Source organism: Aptenodytes patagonicus, chromosome 7, assembly GCF_965638725.1.
Source record: "Aptenodytes patagonicus chromosome 7, bAptPat1.pri.cur, whole genome shotgun sequence".
Taxonomy (NCBI): domain Eukaryota; kingdom Metazoa; phylum Chordata; class Aves; order Sphenisciformes; family Spheniscidae; genus Aptenodytes; species Aptenodytes patagonicus.
Window position 1 is genome coordinate 21,727,951 of NC_134955.1, and position 21,392 is coordinate 21,749,342.

At 36.4% G+C, this 21,392-nt stretch overlaps 1 protein-coding gene across 12 annotated transcripts in view; it reads left to right on the forward strand.

Moving 5' to 3' along the window:
* PPP6R3 (protein phosphatase 6 regulatory subunit 3) overlaps positions 1–21,392 on the forward strand; it is a 64,393-nt gene that overhangs the window by 30,536 nt on the left and 12,465 nt on the right. For 10 of the 12 annotated variants that reach the window (XM_076344317.1, XM_076344312.1, XM_076344315.1 and 7 more), the window contains 12 exons: positions 167–280; positions 984–1,113; positions 3,151–3,303; positions 5,164–5,313; positions 5,835–5,899; positions 9,098–9,213; positions 9,594–9,679; positions 12,724–12,810; positions 16,436–16,533; positions 18,641–18,695; positions 19,408–19,538; positions 20,760–20,878. In XM_076344317.1, coding sequence (XP_076200432.1) covers positions 167–280; positions 984–1,113; positions 3,151–3,303; positions 5,164–5,313; positions 5,835–5,899; positions 9,098–9,213; positions 9,594–9,679; positions 12,724–12,810; positions 16,436–16,533; positions 18,641–18,695; positions 19,408–19,538; positions 20,760–20,878 — 1,304 coding nt within the window. The remainder of the gene's footprint in view (positions 1–166; positions 281–983; positions 1,114–3,150; positions 3,304–5,163; positions 5,314–5,834; positions 5,900–9,097; positions 9,214–9,593; positions 9,680–12,723; positions 12,811–16,435; positions 16,534–18,640; positions 18,696–19,407; positions 19,539–20,759; positions 20,879–21,392) is intronic. The other 2 variants (XM_076344320.1, XM_076344322.1) reach the window with 1 other exon arrangement.

Consider the following 21,392-nt stretch of genomic DNA (forward strand, 5'->3'; position numbering starts at 1 on the left):
CGCACGTGGGAGTGATTGTCCTAGTGGTACCTGCTAGCTTCAAATAGCTACTAGTTTGCTTTGTATTATCCCCTTATTAATTTTACATGGGCAAACAGTAGCTACTTCTGTTAACAGCTCTATCCTGAAGTAGTGTTATATCTGATGCTAATGCTTTTCTTTTCAGACAAGAAATCATAGAGCAGCTGCTGTCTAATATTTTTCATAAAGAAAAAAATGAATCTGCAATAGTCAGTGCAATCCAAATACTATTGACCTTACTTGAGACAAGACGACAGACGTAAGTGTTCTTATTTTGCTTAAATTATGCCTGCATAATTTAACTAAACTACTGTTAAGCAGTAGCAAGTGTCTTCCGTGTACTTATGACTGAACCATTTTTGTGGTCTGTAGCTGAAGAAGTAAAAGAGCAAACCAAGTGATTGCAGTTGGCATTACTACACTTTGACCAAATGACTGGTCTTTCAGCAGTTTTTTCTAAAGCTAGTTTAAGTGCCACTTGATAGATCAGACTAATTATATTTCATCAATTTGTTTCTGGATACAAGGAATAGAGTAATTATGTACAGTGCAGTGAGTGGGTTTTGACTTTTTAAAAAGTTATTTGGAATTTTATTACAACTTCACTTTGAGAAACCGCTGAACAGATCTCTGTGGTACATTCAACTTTGTTGTTCAGGATAGATGAGTTGAAGTTCTTTATCTGCCTCAAAAGAGGAAATAGAACAGCTGCAGTGTTTAATCTCAAAACAATATTGGAGACTTCAAGCACAATAAACCTAAAAATACTAGGGCTAGTGTTTGGGAAAAATCTTGTTCAACCACTGCTTCACACTTAATTTGTATTTGTAACCTTATGTTTTTACTTGCCTCTTCATTCTTTTCACATGCCTTCAGAACCGTGACACTCAAAATCATACCTTAAAGATGTTTTACAACTAGTTTTGATATTAATTATCAGATTTTGCTTGTGTGTGGTTTAGATTTGAAGGCCATATAGAGATCTGTCCTCCAGGCATGAGCAATTCAACATATTCGGTCAACAAAAGTGTTCTAGAAGCCATAAAAGCACGACTTTCATCCTTCCATGAACTCCTACTTGAGCCTCCAAAAGTAAGTGAAACCTTGCGTTATGAAATTAATTGAAATAAGACTGTCACTGTGTGACTGTATTTTAGGCAGGTTATACTAACAAACAAAACATAGTTTTACAACTTTCAGGCAAGTGCCCAGGCTCTTTACCAGTCTGTTGTGAGCTTTGCTGTTCATTATTGTTGTCCCTGAGCCAATGTGTTGTGCTAATTGATATGCTTTTCCAGCTTAAACTTTGTTTAATTGGCAGAATAACCTTGAAGCAATTACTACTTTCTGAGAGCAATGAAAAGAGATTTGCTATATATTAAGGTGCATCCTGTTTTCTGCTTGGAAATCCTATCTGGATAGGAAACATGGACTATGGATGCTTCAGTTGTTTGGAACTTTGGCATGGCCCACATGAGGCCTGCACAATTCCTCTAGACTTGCCCAGGACCCAAGTAGACCAGCTCCATGGCATGCACCCTGTACTCTAGGCATGTTAAATTCTTTGGGCTTTTAAACTCATTTCAGCAACTTATCTATGTCATGCTGTTGCGAAAGATAAATACAAGATGTATAAATAAGGGGTTTGCCTATGATTGATTGATTTATTTTTCTGCTCAAATTTTCACTGGCAGAATTTCAGCTGGAGCACTGCACCCTGAACTGGGTGCCATAGTCCATAAGAGAGAAGGACTTGTGGGCCAAAGTGAAAATAAAGACCAGAGTTGTATAAAAATATTAGATGGGGTGTCAAGGTAGTGTTAAAGTTTATTTTAGCCTGGAGAAGATGAGACCTCAAGATTTCCAAATGCAGAAGAGGTAATAAAATGCAAAGAAACTGTCTTATCTTTATTGCAACAACATGGCAAGATACAGGTCTCTATTACAGTAAAAGCAGGGTCACATAAGATACTTGAGTATTTTTTGATGGTTGGACATACTTAGCATTTGAATAAGTCATCTAGTGAAGTTACTGAATCTGTTGCTCATTTTGAGCACTAGTTAAATGAGCATCCTTAGTTTTTTGCCTTATGTAAGGAATGGACTAAATGAAACATTCAAGGTCAGGTTGGACGGGGCTCTGAGCAACCTGATCTAGTTGAAGATGTCCCTGCCCATGGCAGGGGGGTTGGACTAGATGACCCTTAGAGGTCCCTTCGAACCCGAACTATTCTATGATTCTATGAACTAGCAGGATGTCAGTCATCTTTTTTCTGATGCAAGGGTGGCGCTGGTCAGGCAAAAATGACATCCAGTGTTACAGAAGGCAGCAGTGGTCTCCTTGTCAAAACATGTTTGTGCCTTAAGATAGGAAGACATTTTCTTTATGAATTCCCCTGCTCATTGCATATTTGCTACTAGATTTTTATCTCTTATGGTAGCCAATACCAGATTTTTCTTACTGGCACTTAGTTATGTGAGAACAGTTCTGGTTTGTTAACCAGGTAAAACTTCAATGTAAGAATCATGAAGCTTATGATTGTAATACAAGGACCCATTAGAGCATGGAGAGAGATTCTTGCTGTGTTGGAAGTAACTCCTTCAAAGACTACAGATGGAGCGTGTTTTGTGTATAACATTAGAATAAGACACCAGAGAAGCTTGTTGCTTAATGAAATTGTTTTCAAGTATATGAAGTTAGGGTTGTTGAGGCATTATAATACATTTAGAGACTGTCCACCTAGCTGTCTTGTGTATATTGTAGGAATGTAGACTATAGCTATACATGGATTGACCAGTGAGAAGTGTTTCCTAGGAAGTATGTCCTAATTCCTTTCAAGGTTGGATAGAATGCCTCTGCTTTGAGATTCTGTCTGTAGTTAACAATCAATTTTTACAACGTCATTGGTTTCATGTGGCTGTTCTTAGTGCTTCCTGTCTATGGAGTTAAAATAAGCTCTAGTGTTCAGAACTAAAAATTGGTTTTTTGCAGGGTGAAGGTAAGACTGTTGCTCAATGACTGATTGTATATATTTTTAAGCACTACTCTGTCATTGTGCATAGTAATGATGAGCTCTTTTTTTAAAGATATTTTAATGGGTTTTACATATGTACCTTTTTCTTTTTCAGAAAAGTGTTATGAAGACAACCTGGGGTGTATTGGATCCACCTGTGGGAAACACACGTTTAAATGTGATTAGATTAATATCTAGCCTTTTACAGACAAATACAAGCAGTGTGAATCAGGAGCTTATAGAGCTTAACAGCATAGGAGTAATACTGGTAAGAACTTTATGCTGCCTTCTTTATTTTTATTGATTGGTATTAAGATCTTGTCTGTTTTTGCTGTCACTGCAGATAATTTGTAGTATATTTTCCAACCTAACTTTTCAGCCTGTTTGTGTTGTGGCTTCTACTGCACTAAGAACTCTTAATATTGGATTTTACTGTTAAATTCTTCTGTCTGAAGTCAGCATTTTCCTCTGATCACTTGAATGGTTCTTATTCTCTACACCTTCATAAATATATGAAGTGGTTTTCTTAACAAGCTTATTTGTTTTCTTGGTAGCTCATGTGCCTTCAAACCTCTGAAAGCAAGATGTTGCACAACAAAGTTTCAGTCAATTAACTCACTGCTTTTTGCGAATGTGCAATGTGTACTTTTGGTACTTCCTACCTCATAATTCCAACTATAGCAGGACGTATTCTTTGTGTTTAGGTTGACCAAAAAATTCAAATGTTGGTATCAGTTAGTAACTAGCAAAACATGCTAGAACTTATAGTACAGTTTCTGAATACAGTATGTGAACTGCTTCTAAGCAGGCAGTTGCAAATTTAAGTGTAAATATTTTCTCTGCCTCAAATTGTTTGTCTAAAATCCCTTTTTCCTTCAATTAATACATACAACTATGGTTGTAATGTCTTAATCTCAATTTCAATTTCTCTGCGCGGTTTGGGTTTGCAGACAGGTGCTAACTTGTATACAAATAGCTAACTTCACCGTAACTGAAGTTTTTCTTAGATGTGTTGTCTAAGGGAATGTACATGCTACGAACACTTGCATGTTCTTATAAGTAGATTATTTTGTAAACTAAATTCAGTGAGGTTTGAACATGCTTTTCTGTTGCAGGTTTTACATAAGGAAAAAAAGTAATTATAGCCATATAAACATCTTGGTGCTTCATGCTGTTTGCTGAAACAGCACATGCTTTACTGTGTAGACTTGACTGTTAGGAAAAGTAATTGTCTAGTTCCAATAGCATATCTTTATGGGAGGATGTCATTAGTTTAAGAGGACTGAAGGAAAATCTGAGATCTTCAGCTGTATTTTGAATGAGACTTAAATCGTTTAACACTGTTCCAATCACTGCACGTATTTCCATAACTAATTTCATTTTACCAGTGACAGCAGTCATTTCAGCTTTGCAGTAAGAAGTAGTCTAAAATAACTGGACATAAAGCTTTAAAAAGTCTTTCCTATGTTTAAGAGGAAAAATGCGGAGAACCAGGAACATGACTAAATGAACACTTTATTGTATATCTACCTCAGTATTTGTCTGTCTTGCGTAAGGCATTTAATAATCTTAAACTGCATCTAGATTATTTGAGGTAGCCTTCTGTAATAGAAGAATAAAATTAGTAGATTACAGGTCCAAAACAGGTAGATATGATTTTGTAAGGAATCTCACTGAAGTGAGGAGCACATTATAAACAGTATTGTAGATGCGAGAAGGTTAAGTGAACTCAAAAAAGAGAAATCTGTCAAGGGCTACTAAGGTCATAAATAACACTTCTGACTCTGGGACTCTCTGGGCTGCAGCTAGCAGAAAGAATGTAAGTGGGGAGTGTCATTCCTCCCTGTCTTTGTTCTCTGAATGCGCATTATTGGTTACCCCTGGGATAAATCCAGTTACAGTTGAATTTTTGTTCTGATCCAGTATGATAGTCCTTGTGTTCAGATAATAGCAAGCATAAGAATTAACTTTTTTGTAGGTCACATTCTCTTGCACAATAATATTTACTGTAAAACTTAAAGTATTTGTTCCAGTGTAGTCATTCAAATGACTTGCTGGGGTGAGACTATTCGTTATGTTTAATGAAAAGACCTTGGTTTGTGTAAACTTTGTTGAATTTGTTTTTCAGGACATGTTCTTTAAGTATACGTGGAATAACTTTTTGCATACTCAAGTAGAAATCTGTATTGCATTGATTCTTGCAAGTCCTCTTGAAAGCACAGAAAATGGCACAATTACAGATCAGGATTCCACTGGGGACAATCTCTTACTGAAACATGTAAGTTGTGGTTTTTTGATAATCTCTTGAATTTTCCTGTCTCCAGGCTATCGTAGCAGTTACTCTTACATAAGTACCCCAATTTTACTTTATGTATAGAATGAACAGGAATATTTTTCTGTTTTTTCTTAAAATGTCAGTTCAGGGTGTTAAACCTGAAAGTGCCATAGAGTAGATTTTTGCTGCCCCAAAGTGACCATGTGTGCAGAGCTGCAAGTATTTATTTTCCTTGAAGGAGAAGTTCCTCTTACTTTTAAGAATTAAAATTGCTGTTTCAATAGCTTTATGCTACTACAACTCAGCAGCTATAAGGAGAAGTAGAATTAATGTAGGTTTAGCTTTTAGGTTTGTGGTTGGGATCTGACTGCTGTTTCTGAACTTTAAACCCTTTAATGAAAGTATTTATCCTGAACATGAAATTAGTTGTCTTTGTAAGACTTTAGTAGTTGTTAAAATCAACTGTGAAATGCATAATAGTGTTCCACCTTACTGTTACTAAGCATATTTTGCTTTTTTGATAGCTCTTCCTTAAGTGCCAATTAATAGAACGAATACTTGAAGCATGGGAGATGAATGAGAAGAAACAGTGAGTAACTAGTTTTCTCATTCACTGCAATTGTCTATGTAAGACTTGAATTGTGAAATGAATGTATGACCAATTCATAACTGATCTGGCCAGTTCTAAAAACACTTGTATGTTAATATTTGGATTAAAGGTTTCTTTCATACTACTTCTTGGTAGCATTCTAATGCTTTTTCCCATGACCATTTGAGAATACAATAGTTTGTCATTCTTGCCATGTATAAGATACTACTATGATCTTTAAAGTCTACCCATCTTCAAGTACAGAAACATACCTCTTGTGGTTTAACCCCAGCTGGCAACTAAGCACCACACAGCCACTCACTCACTCCCCCTCAGTGGGATGGGGTACAGAATTGGAAGAGTAAAAATGAGAAAACTCATGGGTTGAGATAAAGATAGTTTAATAGGTAAAGCAAAAGTCGTGCATGCAAGGAAAGCAAAACAAGGTATTCATTCACTGCTTCCCATCGGCAGGCAGGTGTTCAGCCATCTCCAGGAAAATAGGGTTCCATCATGTGTGGCGGTTACTTGGGAAAACAAACACTATAACCGTGAATGTCCCTCCTTTCCTCCTTCTTCCCCCAGCTTTATATGCTGAGCATGACATCATATGGTATGAGATATCCCTTTGGTCAGTTGAGGTCAGCTGTGTCCCCTCCCAGCTTTTTGTGCACCCACAGCCTACTCGCTGGTGGGGTGGTGTGAGACATGGAAAAGGCCTTGACTCTGTGTAAGCACTGCTTAGCAGTAACTAAAACATCTCTGTATTATCAACACTGTTTTTAGCACAAATCCAAAACATAACCCCATACTAGCTACTATGAAGAAAATTAACTTTATCCCAGCCAAAAGCAGCACAATACTGTAAGTTTTGAGAAGACAGGAAATAATTTTCTCCAGTAAGCAATTGAAAATTATTTATAAACACATCAAAGCATATTACATATTGGGGAGCAACAGACTCCTAAGTAGTAAAAGCCAAGTCCTCAGCAATGGATTACCTTCTAAAAGTACGTGTTTGTGAAAGGATGGAAGTTTCAAGTAGCTAATGCTGTCTGAAACTGTATTCATAGCAGGAGAAAAAAAAGGTCAGTCTTCACCTGAGGTGGTAAAACAGCTCTCTGAAGGCTCGTAAGTTTGGTTCAGGAGATACCGTACAGTAAATGTTAGCTCTAACTAATACTGAATTAGCTGACTGGGATAGTGTTGCTGGTTTGCTGGTGTATTATTTGAGACAGTTCTACTCCCCAAAATATTCCTGTTCCTATTTGATGTGAATCAGATAGTAAATATATGGCTAATGTAACTGACCTGAAAATAAGGATGTTGAAGTAGGTGAAGAGGGTGGTACAAAGAAAGGGAATGTGACTTAATTTAACTGTAGAAAACATGCTCTCCTAAATGTCTTCTATTTTATATTGTATTCTTCTGAGGTTATAGAGAACTACCAACTTTATCAGCAATTAGACTCTCATAGGAGAGAAGTATGGCAAGTTATTTCCATAGATCCAACCTAAAACTATTCTTAGGTTGGATAAGAATGTTCTTGATCCAGTGCTTACCATATGGATGAATTAATTAAACATTTAGTCTCATGTTTGCAAATACTAATGTGGAAAACATTATTGTAAACCTCAGATTGTGCTTTTGTCTGGAAAGAACTGATTTTTATTTGTGAGAAACGAGCAGACTGCTGTAAGTAATTCACCCCTTTATCCAATTTTGTACAGGTATGACTCCAAATATAAAAGATAAGTCTTTAAGATAACCTAAAGGTACTTTTAGCTTAGCTGCTTCAGGAAATGGATTTTTTTTTATGCTTCTGTATTCTGTCACTTAATGTTATTTCGAGCAGCTCTAGAAGCTTGAGGCTGACCACTGTCTGCTGGTAAAAATCTGACATAGTAAAAAGCTGTTTGATTCACTGGGATTAATAAGCATTTGCTAAACAATTGTATTCTAGACTTCTTGGCTAGGCAATGACAAGTCAGTCCGCTTTGTCAAATACAAGCGCTCTTTATAGCATATCCTGTATTAGAAATGATAACCTTTGCCATCATCACATGTTGCTTGTTTTGAATGTAGTTGTAACCTAAGCAGTTGAGGAAATAAGACAGGAATCTCTCTCTCAAGTTGTTCCTGTAAACAATGTGATACTGTTTCATTCATGACATCTTGCATTGACATAACATAATTTCAGTTACTTCATGTGTTAGATGATGATGGTGGAAAATCAAGTAATGTGATTTGTGTTTGCATAACATAAGCTACTTCCTGAACTGTCACTTTACAAAGATTTCAGTCAAGTTTATGGGAGGTTTGTCTAGCCAATTGAGTGGGTCTGTCTTGATTTTTTTTTTTTTTTTCTTTTTCATTTAAAAAGTGCAAAACCTTAAAGCTGACACAGCAAATGTCTGGTTAGCTTGCAGCTAAATGCTAGAAATTCAGCCCAGGTTGGAGCTCTCACTTTAGCTCTTTGGTCAGATCTGGAACAGTTCCAGCTGATCATAGCTATTCAGAGCACTACTCTAAAAAATGGTAATTCCTGTTTCTACAAAGCAGTTCTGTCACATAAAAAATATTCAAACCGCATTGTAACTGTACCTTTGGTATGCACTTAAATGTCATTCCTAAACTTCAGGAAAGCAATGATCCTAACTTAAATTTCAGTTGGTCATACCATTCCAGCTCTATGCTAAATGTAATGTTAAGAAATTCTGCAATACTAGACCACACTTAAAATTTAAGAATTTTTTCTCTTTTGGTCATGGACTCAAAGCTCTGAGAGAATGTTTGGTGTATTAGGGTATTGAAAAATACTCTCAGCAACAGAAATGTCCTAAAAACTGTGGATGTGTTAATTTTGTCTTTATCTTGATAATGCTGTACACTTTTCTTTCTACACACACACAAAGGTGAAAGCAGAAATAATCTGTTCAGATACTCTGCACTTCCTTCTTGGTAGTTTACATGCTTGTTAAGTCTTCTAAACTGGCTCAGTGTAGTCAAACCAATTGGTATCTTAAATTCTTGAGTATTTTTGTGAACCTTTGGTTTTACGATGCAGCTCTTCTGCTTAATAACCCCTATGCTATTTGTCTTGTTGAACTTCTTGACTCTGGTAGAGTGTTTTATAACTAAACATAGTAGCGCAGTTGCTGTGAGCATGGGCAGTTGAATTCCTTTTGTCTCTTGCAGGGCTGAAGGAGGAAGACGGCATGGCTATATGGGTCATCTGACAAGGATAGCAAACTGTATTGTGCATAGTACAGATAAGGGGCCAAACAGTACACTAGTCCAACAGCTCATTAAAGGTAATGTTAATGGTCTTAAGTTTGTCTTTGTGGCTTTCATTATCAAATTGAGGAAATAAACTTAAATTAAAAGGCAGCTATTGGATAAAAGAAGAAAATATTATTTCTGACCCATTCAATTTAAAACCAGCCATCCTTGAACATACGCTTAAGTCTTTTTTTCAAACAGTATCAAAGCTCCCTGAAATAAATGCAAAGAGGTGCTGACCTGCTTAATTCGGACTTTTTTGCTAGGTGGAGTAATCTTTATGGATTTAGGAGGATGTATATGTTCTTTGCAGTATTTCTGGTAGAGCAGAAGAGAACAATTAAAAACTAAGTGATGCTCCATTGTCAGTAGTATCAAATTGTTTTTTTTTTTTTCCTGTTTCCTATGCTAGAGCTTCCAGAAGAGGTCAGGGAGCGATGGGAGACATTCTGCACAAGCTCTTTAGGAGAAACTAACAAGAGGAATACAGTGGACCTGGTAAGTAGTGGTGGCTAAGGTATCAAAATTGCTGCTGTTTAATTGGGTCCCAGTTGCTTTTTGTCAGCAGCACAACCAGTCTTCCCAACCACCATGTACTTGTGTCAACAAGTACATCTAGTTGCTGAGCTATGGAACTGATAAGTCTTTACTTTTCAACTAAAGCTATATCATTAATATTTTGTATGGGAATCTTGCAGTAGCTCAGTTTGTATAGCTCATCCCAGACAATCACCAGGAAGGGAGATTTCTTTACAGCTTCAAGTTAGTGTCCTTGAAAGCTCCTGTCTGCTTGAAGAGTACAAACTAAAACTGCAGGAGCTGGTGTTAATTGCTTTATCTACAGTATGTAAATAAACCTATGTAAGTTTAATGGGAAAATGCTACCTGCATCCCACTGCATGTGTTACTGACCTTGCTTAAGTCGAGTAACTTTGTGTACTTTTGTTGTGCACCTGTCACTTCTTCTGCACACAGCAGTAGTGATTACACTTTCAGAAAAAAGCTAAACTTAAGAAGTAGGAGTATGAAGAGGTTTTGTGCAATCATGTTAAACGTACAGTTTAAGAGTAATCACCTGGAGACTTTAATAAGCAGAGGCTGTTTCCAATGTCAACAGACCAATTAATGAATTTTAATATATCTCAGTTTCCCCAAAAACACTTTACAGACTTTACAGGAAGTTTATTTCTGTTTTTCCACTGCTAATTGTCCTTCTGGTAGAAGGTAGGCAGTACTTCACTAAGCTTACCTATTTAGACTTACCTAGCTGAAGATTAAACAAATGTGGAGTAATTGCTCATCTTCCCTATAAACAAGGTGCATTAATGATGCTGGTACAGTGAAGAATGCTATACAATTTGTAATAATAGTTTTGTACAAGAGACTTTGTGTAACTTCAGGTGTGTCTCTGTGGCATCCTTCCAATATTAGTCATGATATTGAATGTTCATGAAGTATACTTAAAGACTAGGTGAGGAGAATATACCTCCCCTAAGCCTAAAAATAACAGTCTACAAGACAAATTGTTCATGGTTGCCTTAAAAATCACCATGTAGTTCCTTTCTCTTAAGGAAAATCCTTCTCAATATTACCAGGAAATGAGGCAAAAAATGCCACACATCAGAATGAATTATTTGCGAAAAGTGCCTGTGCTGTGTGTTAGAAAGCGACTGGTCTGAACAGTGAGGAGCTTTCTTAAATAAAGAATTAATTGCTGGAATTTGCAGTGGTAATTCTCACTCCCTTCTCTGGCATAATTTTGCCATTTATTTATTAGGGTGGAGTAATGCTAGTTTCTTCTTTCAGGTTTATGCTTTAACTATAGCAGCTGTCAGAAAACAAGAGAAGTAACTCATGTATCTTAGGCCTTATGTCCTATTGGTTCCCAAAGGGAGAGTTTGGGAGAGAAGACACTATGTCTAGCTAAGAGTTCTGAGCTCGTTTCTGTTACAGCAGTAAGGGCAGGATTTCTACTGGGGATTAACTCATTCATTAGTAGTAACTAAAACTAAATAAACAACTTCTTACTTGGTTTTGGGTGTCTTTTCCCCCAACAAGTTGCAGTTGTAGAAGGAGTAGGTATATTAACTTTTGTCCTCTCAAAATGTGCCCACGTGAGGGGGGCAGTATGTAGTGCATGTCAGGTTGTGGTATGTAATGCCATATAATTACCTTGAAGGGTGCAGACTTTGCAAGAATATTTTCATAAATATACACTGAGCACTAACCTTCAATGGACTTGGTCTGTCACTTGATATAACAGTTCTTCTCCAGGCACAACAAGCCCAGAGGTCATTTGGTGCATTACTATTCTTCCCACTTATTGACAATTTTAGTGTTGATAGGTCATGTTTCCTTCAGAAATTCACTAACTTGAAGTCAGGGTACTTCTAGTATGCAAATTGAAGTACAGGGCTGAATGATGGATGTGCAAGAATAAAGCACTCCCAATTTTTTTTTTTAAGTAAGTGTTACACTAACAGAGGAAAAAGCACAAAAGCACAATATACTTCAGGTAACAACTTCCTTCATTTAGTTCTTGCACATGTGCCCTGACTGTAGCATTGTCCTGTGATATTTGTGGGAGTATAGAAAGGTGTCTGTCTTGTATGAAACCTTGTATGTGTTTCAGTATTCCTCTTGTATAGACTTGTATTTTCTTCAAAAAATAAAAAGAATCCATGAACCACCTGACTTCGCTTGAGAATCTGTAACATGGAGTTCTAGGGGTGTGTAGAATAATGCAATATATTATAGTGCAGTATAAATTTTGTCATCTGTAGATTTGCTTTATACTAGTGATCCTTCATAGAGTATGTCTTAAGGGTCAGCTGTCGCTACTGTTACTTTAGCTAATTGCTGTCCCAGCTAAAATTACTTTTGGAGTGCTGTTCTGATTGAAGATGAGTACTTCCAAGAATATGTTGCTTAGATAGCAGTGTCACTGAACAAACTATTCCCACTAGTTCTATGTCAGATCATCAAAAAAATATCTTCTTTCAAGGGTCATGTTTAAAACAGCAGCTGCTGTGGCAACAACTCCATGTTTGTTACTGCAAGTACACATTGGTTACAAATTTCTGAAGTTTAATTCTTTTGTCTTTCTGTAAATACTGTAGGTACCTAAGACAGTTTTGCTTTAATTTTTATATATTATATATAGGAAAGGAGGAGGATCTCTATATAATCTAGTATTTTGGTGACTACTAATTCACTTGCTGTTCAATATATTTCATGCAGTATAAAGACAAGATGCAAGTTTTGTCTTATTTTTAGATAACTGTCAGCTGTAGGCTTTTTCTATGTTAATAGTCATTCTGAAGTAGTCAAAAGCTTTGGCTTTTTTGGGGTATCTAATACTCATGTATGTGTTAGCACTATTGCAATATTTCAGGGACTGATTATGTGGTATAGCAGTTAGGGAAAACTTAAAACTAATTCAGTTTCTTATCTTGATATGAAACTGAAGATTCAGCCAGATAGTGTGAGTATACTTGAGTGGCTGTCATATACTATGCAAATGACTGAATTCCTTTTTATAGGTTACTACCTGCCACATTCATTCTTCCAGTGATGATGAAATTGACTTTAAAGAAACTGGCTTCTCACAGGATTCTTCTTTGCAGCAGGTGAGTTGAATTCTTTTAACAGCCTAAGTTTCTCTTTCTGTAAAAATAAGAAATTTTAAAAAAGCAGTAGAACTTGTTTCTATCACTGTTTTATTAAACCCAGAGGTATGGTTTTTAACACAAGTCACGATATGGTGTGCTTTCCAGTTTTTAGTCTTTGGTCATGCTGTGTATGCAGATATCTACTCATTATGCCTAAGAACACATTTTATATGCCAGCTGTCTGGCTGAGTTTGAACACAGTTTCTATGTTAACTTTAGTCCTTACTAGATGCAGAAGTTTGAAATGGTGGCTTCTAATTGTGTTCTCTGGCAAGTGTGAATTGCTGTGAAAGCAAATACGGGTTTCTCTTTGGTTTTGCTAATAGATTTTTTTTTTTAAATGTTGACCCTTGTTTTGATGAGTAAACAAGGAGGATTGGCTATTTGTTGTTACATGCTTTTAATTTTTGGCAAAATGTCAAACTCTCAGCTGTCACAACAATATAAATGAAGAGCTATGCTCTTGTGACGGGTTGTATCTAGCAGCTCGAATGTTTTTAACTTTATAGACCCTTGATACCTGGCAAGCCTACATAGCCAAATCTTCCTGAACTAAATTTCCAATGAACTTGATCACCTATTTTTAAATTCAGTATATGCTTTTGACAAGTCATAGGTGAGTGTTTCAAAGATAATTATTTATCATTTGGTTTAATAAAAAAAAAATTTGAAAATGCCTAGGGAGTTTTCAGATCAACCAGACTGAAAGCTTAAGTCAAAGCTATGCTCACCTTGAAGTTTTAATGCTTTCATAGCTGACTAATGATAATGATACAGTGTTTAATATGGTTACAATATTAGAGTATTTTTGCGATGAGTGATTATGGAGAACATTGGTGCCATTTTGATGAAGAATGACAGCATTTCTGTAATAGTACTGTCCTATGTGCAATATGCATCTCTTTCAGTTCTTCCACTGGTGGTGAAAAAGTGGGAGCCATGTGGCACAAGACTGCCAATAGATCCCTTATACAGAACATGTTACTTACCTGGGTTATTAACCAAAACCTTTCAGCTCACACTAACAGATATGTAGTAGCTACCTAGTCTAAGACTGGCTTCGGTACTTTATGCATCTTCTATAGTTTTTATAAATACTTGCTTATCTGAGTTTGAATTGTGGGTGGTGGCTCAAGTTTTAAGAATCTGATGCATTTTTATCTGATTCAGTGATTTTGTGCATGTAAGGTGCACCTGAATACAAACTTGATAAGTTGGGCGCTATCTGTAGCAGCTCTGGTGAGAAAGTAAGATCTTCAAATATCTCTGCACTTTTCATGCATCCCCTTAGTGACCTGCTGTGCCTAGGCAATCCCAGCAGTTCCAGGTAGTTAATCTGGAGAAATGCAGATGGTCCAGTGCTGTTTCTTTCAAGTTTGTCACCATTTTCTTTTTTTTTTTCCTAAGCTAGTGAAATATACTTTCTAAAGTGGTCTTGTGAGGAAAGATACTGAGATACTAGACAAGATAAATCACTGATGGGAAATGCATTGAAATTACTTAAAGCATTCTCCAGCTGCACAAATCCATTCATAATGGTGTCTGGCTTCGGCTAGAATACCCTATTCTAGACCAATAGTTAAAGGAAGAAACAGGAGGTAAACTTCCAAAATTCAAGTGGACCCATTAAGAATTGGATAAGGGAGGAAAATACGAAGGAACCTATTCATATTTGGTTTATTTTTGTCAAATTTAACTTCTGCCTGTGCAGAATTACATTTGCTATGACTACTTCTTTCTTCTGGCATCCAAATCTAGTTCGATACTGTTTTTGTCTAATGAAGACCCTTTGTTCCAGAAGGGAAGGTTTCTTTTTTTTCCTCCCCCTTTTTCTCAGAAATGCTTTTTATGTAAGTTTCTGAAAAACACTTCAAAACTGACATCTTTGAAAAAGTGTTCCGTCACCTAGTTCTGGATTGTAAGTCTTCTTGTGCCAGCAGTATTTAATGTGCTGTCTTGCTGTGGCTCTGGAAACTTTTCCTCCAGGAAAGCATTGTTGTTCTGTTCTCCACCAGCTTAGTACCACTTTTTGTCTCTCTTGAGCATACTGAAAATATATTGGAGAACGGGATAGAACTCTCTAGGGTCTGAGATACACTAGCAGTTTATAACTGCATTTTATATACTTGTAGACGATTTTGATGTTGTGATGAGATTTCACACTAGTTTCATAACTAGCTGATGTCATAAACCTCGTGTCTTAATTTTCTGTTTATCCTGGTGAGTGGTGTTCTTAATGATTGCACCTTTTGTAAAACAGAACAAGTCTGTTTAACTACTTTGTTGTTTTTTTTTCTTCCCATGGAGGTAATTCACTAATGTCTTTCAGTCACATGTACTTTTTAATATCTGTAATAGTGAAAATACTTTACAGGAAAGGAGAGCTCAGTAACCAGTGTAAAGCAGAGTAATTATTTTATAGGGAGGCCAGTCAGTAATTGATTGTCTACCTGTGTAATGTTGATATACTAATTGTGTTAATATCAAATCCTGAAGTTTTTCTGAATTAACTATCAGATTTTAAAATTTAGAGTCAAAATGTAAGAGTTCTTGCTTTGGCCTGGCTTAGCATAGTGATCCTACCAGCCATGATGGTTTTTCAGACCCACTCCCAGCCCTGATGTGGTGTCTTGCTGTATACCTCATCCTTCTATATCTCTATTCTTTTTCCTCCAGTTTTCATAATGCCTTAATTCAAACTTGCTTTTTTTTAACATTCTCTTGTTTTCTTTCCATATTCACTTTTTTCAGCTTTACCACCTTCTTCAAAGGTTTTGTCTGTATACTGTCTCCCTTTAGCTACCTGGGCAAGAAACCAAGAGTTGATGTGACAGCTGTATTTCCTAGAATATTTTAGCATTGGCTGACTTTACACATGCAAATAACACTATTAAAAGTCCCTAGAGAATGTGTGATAATTTAATTATAGTCCTGGGAAATAAGAGACAAAAACTATTGTTATGGATAGGAGAAAATGCCCATGTGTACCTTAATGTGTATATACCTATCTGCTGGCAGTTGACACTGGCACCTTTATTTATTTAAATAAAAAAAAAAAATCACTGTGACACTGCATTGAGATGTAAAATGTTCAGTAGTTTCCTTCTTCTAGATGTTGAATAGATGCTGCTGGTATGTGTGCCTGAGACTGATATTTCTAGTGATAACTACATGATAAATATGCAACTGTGCTTTAGTATCTATGTATAATGTACTCTTCTGGTTCTTACCATTTATAACTTCATGTTATTTTGAACAAAGACAGCTTTTTCTTTTATCTAGTATACTGTGTAGTTTCACTGTTTCTTTGGGGTGCATTTGGAAAGGTGCTGATTAACACGTGGTTAAATTAGAGGTTTAACTTTCTTATTGAGAGCTGCTATTAGACTGGCTTTCAAGTCAGTAAATGTAAGTAGGTGTGTAGTCAGTGTTACCATTTAAAATTCAAAGGTTAAGACAAATCCTTTTCCTGTCCTTTATGTTTGGATTAGAGAGACTTACTTCTTTGGAGCAAAATGGGCAAATAGGATTTAGAGTATTATTAGAATCATTATATCACTGTCGTTGGTCCTGGGGTTGCCAGGCCTTTTCTGATTATCAGATGCAACAAATGACGTCCAATTTTATTGACCAGTTTGGCTTCAACGATGAGAAGTTTGCTGATCAAGATGACATCGGCAAGTGAGTATAACATTATACTGGCTTTGACTATAGTCTCGGGAGTTTCCTTTCTTTTTGTGTATTTGGCTGTGTTTTTGCTGATGATAAATACAAGCCTTTGCTGATGTGAGGCAGTTGCCAATCAGTCCTGTCTTTTTGTACCATCTGTGTGCATTGATAGAAGCCTCCCTGAACAGTTTACAGAGGAAAGCAACAGCTTATCTTCCATTTCTAATGTCCTGGTTGTGCCAATATGAGAACACATTGCTTGTGAATAAATAACTAAATTATAACTCTGCTTTTGAAAGCTATGTCTGTCCGATGACATGGCATTGTTGGGGGCACTTTCACTTTCTCTGTGCCTCAAAGTGATTTTTTTTTTTTCCCCTGCTGAATCTTATGTATCAGACCAGATGAATAGCTCTACTTTTAAGTTTTCCTGAAAAAGATGACAGAAACAACATGTCTGTGAGTGTACTTTTCTGTAGGGGACAGTAAGGAAGGGCATTGTAAATCTACCTTTGTTTTCAAGGTCAAGGCAGTTAAGACTTGTTTTTACAAATAGGGTAAGTGATGAGAATATGAGAATAATCTTGGTCAGGTAAAAAAAAAAACCAAACCCACAGCAAAAACACCCCACACAAAAACTGATCTCTTTCTTCAGTTCTAAGTAAACTGATGCCATAATGGGAAAGGGAAAGAATGGGGGTTCTTGCTGAAAACAGAGTTGATCTTGATTTTTTTTAAGAATTCATGGCTTGGGATGCAAGAACATGCAGATAAGAGTAAAAAGCATTATTTGAAGATGTTTTCTGGAAGAGTAAAATACAATAGAATGTCTCGGTGCTCTTCTGTAAGACGTTTAGTAAATGATGGTTGACTGAAGCTTGCATGTGCCATCTAAGCATTACTGCCTTTTTTACACCACATAATCTGCTGAGATTATAGATTAAGATATGATGGGAGAGGAAGCAACTCAGGATACTCTAACTTTGTTAGAAGCAAGTGGATTTTGGCAAGGATAGGAGTTGGAATTCCTTTAAGATCATGCCTTTAGTAGTGTATAGTTTTGGTGGAAAGAAGATAACTACTTGTGTAAGCAGATCTCTTGAGATTTGTGATAGGTATACTGATGATGTACTCATGAGTTGAATTAAGATGTAGATAAAGTTACTTTAAAGTTATGTCTTTTGTGCAAGAATCAATTACAGCTTAAATTACCTGCTTACTGTTGTACAGTAATTCAGATGGTAACTTACACAGTAATTCAGTCACACTTAAAACTTATGTTCCTTTAGACCACTTACCTTGTTCCCTACTTTGTAATGCAATGAGGATTAGAGGAAGAGTAGTATGTGCTGTGCTGAATGCACTGCTATATGTGGCTAGAGAAAGAGTATATTAACTCTTCTGAAAGTCTGGTAGTATTTCCCATCTTTTCCTCCTCTGTTTCTTTTGTCTTCCCCTAGAGATTTAGTTTGCCTAATGCTATTTTAGTCTGACATGTTTGTAATTACTTTAGTGAAACTGCTCAATAGTTTTAATATGTGAAGATGTGTAAAACCTAATATTTAGTGTTCAGTTTGGAAAAAAACTTAAGTGATTGGTTTAAAAAAAAAAGATTCATTTTTTCTTTAGGAAACAGAAGTTGATACTACATTTTTCACTTTCTCTCTTCCTGTTGAGAAGGTCCTTCTGTAGAGTGGTGAAATCAGTTAGAAGGTATAAGAACTGCTAATGCAGATCTTTGCAGGATTTTGAGCTGTATCATGGTAGACCATTAGGCATTCTTTAGGCCTACTTTTTTTCCAATACATGACAGTACAGTATTTGAGACTTGTGTATATCATTTCAGTTATGCTTGCTTAGGCTTGTTGCATCTTCACAGCGGACTGCAGGGTAGAGATGACATTGTTTTGTATTTTTGTTTAAAATATTTCACAGTTAGAAAAATCACATGAATGTCAGGCCTCTTTAATGTGGAATTTGACTTTTATGTTTGAAACTACGTTGTCTTTAATCTTGCATTTTTAGATTATTGGAAAATGAGAAACCTAAGAGAAATGAAATGTCTTCATGTCATAATACAACATCTTGTTTTATTGCATACATCTGCTTTTTTTTGTAGTGTTTCTTTTGATCGGGTCTCAGACATCAACTTTACCCTCAATACGAATGAAAGTGTAAGTATGTTTTCCTGTACTGTCAGAAAAATTACTGTCTCTTAAACTTCAGTGTGACCTCAAAGTTTTGGTAGTTGTTATATTTACTCCTTTGATGTGTAATCTTTGGAAAATAACTACCCTACGTTGTTCCTATATCATGAGATTTTCTAATTGGAAGACACTATTGATGATGTTTGTGATCAGTGTTAAACAGAATTGCTTCTATGGCAATGGTTCAAGAACAGGCTTGGATCCAATTTGTGCATATTGCATACTTGTGTTTTATGGGTAGAAGATATTTCAGTCTTCCAGTGAGACTGTGGTGACAGCAAAGTAAGGACAGACATGTTAACCCTAGATATTATTTGTCAGTTGAGCTGAAATGAACCCCACTACAGGAAATAAAGCTGCAGTACATGGTAGTCTGGTTATCTGAAAAGCTCTTCAGTGTCATTCCTGCATGCCGTTCTTAAACATGATGGAAACTCCTAGCTGTTCTTTGATGGTCCACTCAGGTTATTACTATCTGAGTAAAACAAGCACCACTGAATATTTTCTTGACAAGCTTTAAGTTGTTAAGATGTTTTGGTTTTCCGCTGCTTTTAGAGAATTTTTTTTCCCCCACTGGTTTAAGATTCTCTACAGAATAATCATATATTTCCAAAATGTTTACTAATGTAAGTAGAATGATTAATCATAAATACAGACTTTACACTTTTGCTGTATTTAGGGCAATATAGCCTTGTTTGAGGCATGCTGTAAGGAGCGGATACAGCAGTTTGATGATGGTGGCTCTGATGAAGAAGACATTTGGGAAGAAAAACATATTGCATTTACACCAGAGTCCCAGAGGCGTTCCAGGTAAGAAATGTGTTTTTCATCCAAATAGCAGTATAGTGAGCCCTCAATACTGAGCATGTCTTTTGGTTCAGGCTGACTGTTAGCACAGACTGTCCAGCATAACTAGCTATTTCCTTTCTGTGGAGAAATGAGTAGAGGGGATGGCTCTAGTGTCTGTCTTTCAACTGTAATTTGTAGATGATGGCAACAGCTGCCCTGCCTACTCAGCTCTTCCTGTACTTCAGCTTTTGTAGCTTGTTTGTGGTTTTTTTTTTTTTTCCTGCTGCTTATTCTTTCTCTCTGCTTTTAAACCTGCTCAGCCCTTCTTGCCTTGGACAAGGCAGTCCAGCTCCACACATCTGTAGTCCTTGCTGTCCCCTCTACAGTATCAGTGTGGTTGTGGACAAAACTGCATAGGAAGTTGCATTGAGGGGAAGGAGCATCTGGTCCCCAAAACTCTCAGGGGCTGTGCAGCCTCCCTTGATATCTACTGAATTTTGTCCCAGGGCAGTCTTGGCTTTTCTGACCTTCTTGTGGCTTGAGTCACAAACCTGTTCTTTTCTTCCTTTGCAACCTTCGAAATGCATGTTGCTCATACCTTCTGTACAAAATCAATTATTTTGTCTGATGGTGTTGTGGTTACTTAATATTATGTGTTTCAGAGACATCCTTACCTTCTCACATTACCTTGCTTTTTGTGTTAGTTGCGCTCATCAGGAAGGGAGAGATGCCCATAGGTTTAAAGTATGTAGGTAGGTAAAGAGGATGGAGTGGAATACAGTTGGAGAGATTTTTAAAAAGATTTGTTAGATTTTTTGTTAGATTTTAAAGTAAATCAAGTCATATCTTGTTAGGTCAGTGTTGAAGAGAGGTTTTTGTATTTCAGCGCTTCCGATTAGTGTGAAGAGACCAAACAGACCAACAATCTCTGTACACAGATCTGATTCCTTACTTTCCTTTTCTGCTCCCTTTTGCATGGCAGGAATAAAACCAATATTTGTCTTCTACTTGTAAATGGGGGCAAAAAAGATAAGCTCTTTACACAATCAAGTGAAAAACCTTAAACCTTGGGTTTTTTGAGAGAGAAATGAGGGGAATACTAACAGCTAGGAAATTATACCTCAGTTAATCTATCAGAAATTATAGCTGTTGCAATTCTCTTTAGCCTCAAACTCTTTAGTATTTTATTGTGCCCAGGGTCTGATACTAAACACAATGTAAACTATTTCTTTGTATTTTAAGTTCGGGCAGTACGGACAGTGAAGAAAGTACAGATTCTGAAGAAGAGGATGGAACAAAACAAGACTTGTTTGAATCACACACCAATACAGAGGACAAAATGGAAGTAGACTTAAGTGAACGTACGTAGCTTTTCTCCCAGCTGCTTTGAGTTACAGGAAAGTGTTAGATCTAGCAGTCTTACTTTGTAGGAGTTTTCTTTGTTTACCATTTTTATTCCAACTATCTTAGTAAAGTAGTCTTTCCCACTGTAAAGACTGATTGCAACAAAGCATGCAAATGTTGGGAAGTTTGAATTCCTTATGTGTTTTGAATCAAGTTACTTAGTCTCTCTAAAATTCATATTTCTAGTCTTCAAGAGGAAAAAAAGGAGGAGGAATCAGAAAGGGAAGGATGAAATATAATCATTTATACATTTGAATGCCTGCAAAACTAATAGATTATTAATCTCCGAACCTAAAATATGGTTATTTGTCTAGAAGCCTTTCAGACCAACTTTTCATCTAACAATGATCTTTTAAGACTTCCTACAGAAGCCAAGTGAATTTGCATTGGTCTGGTTTCATGTGTGAATGGAAGATGTGCATCAGTAGACTCTTATGTGGAAACTTAACTGATGTAATTGGCTTAAAAGTT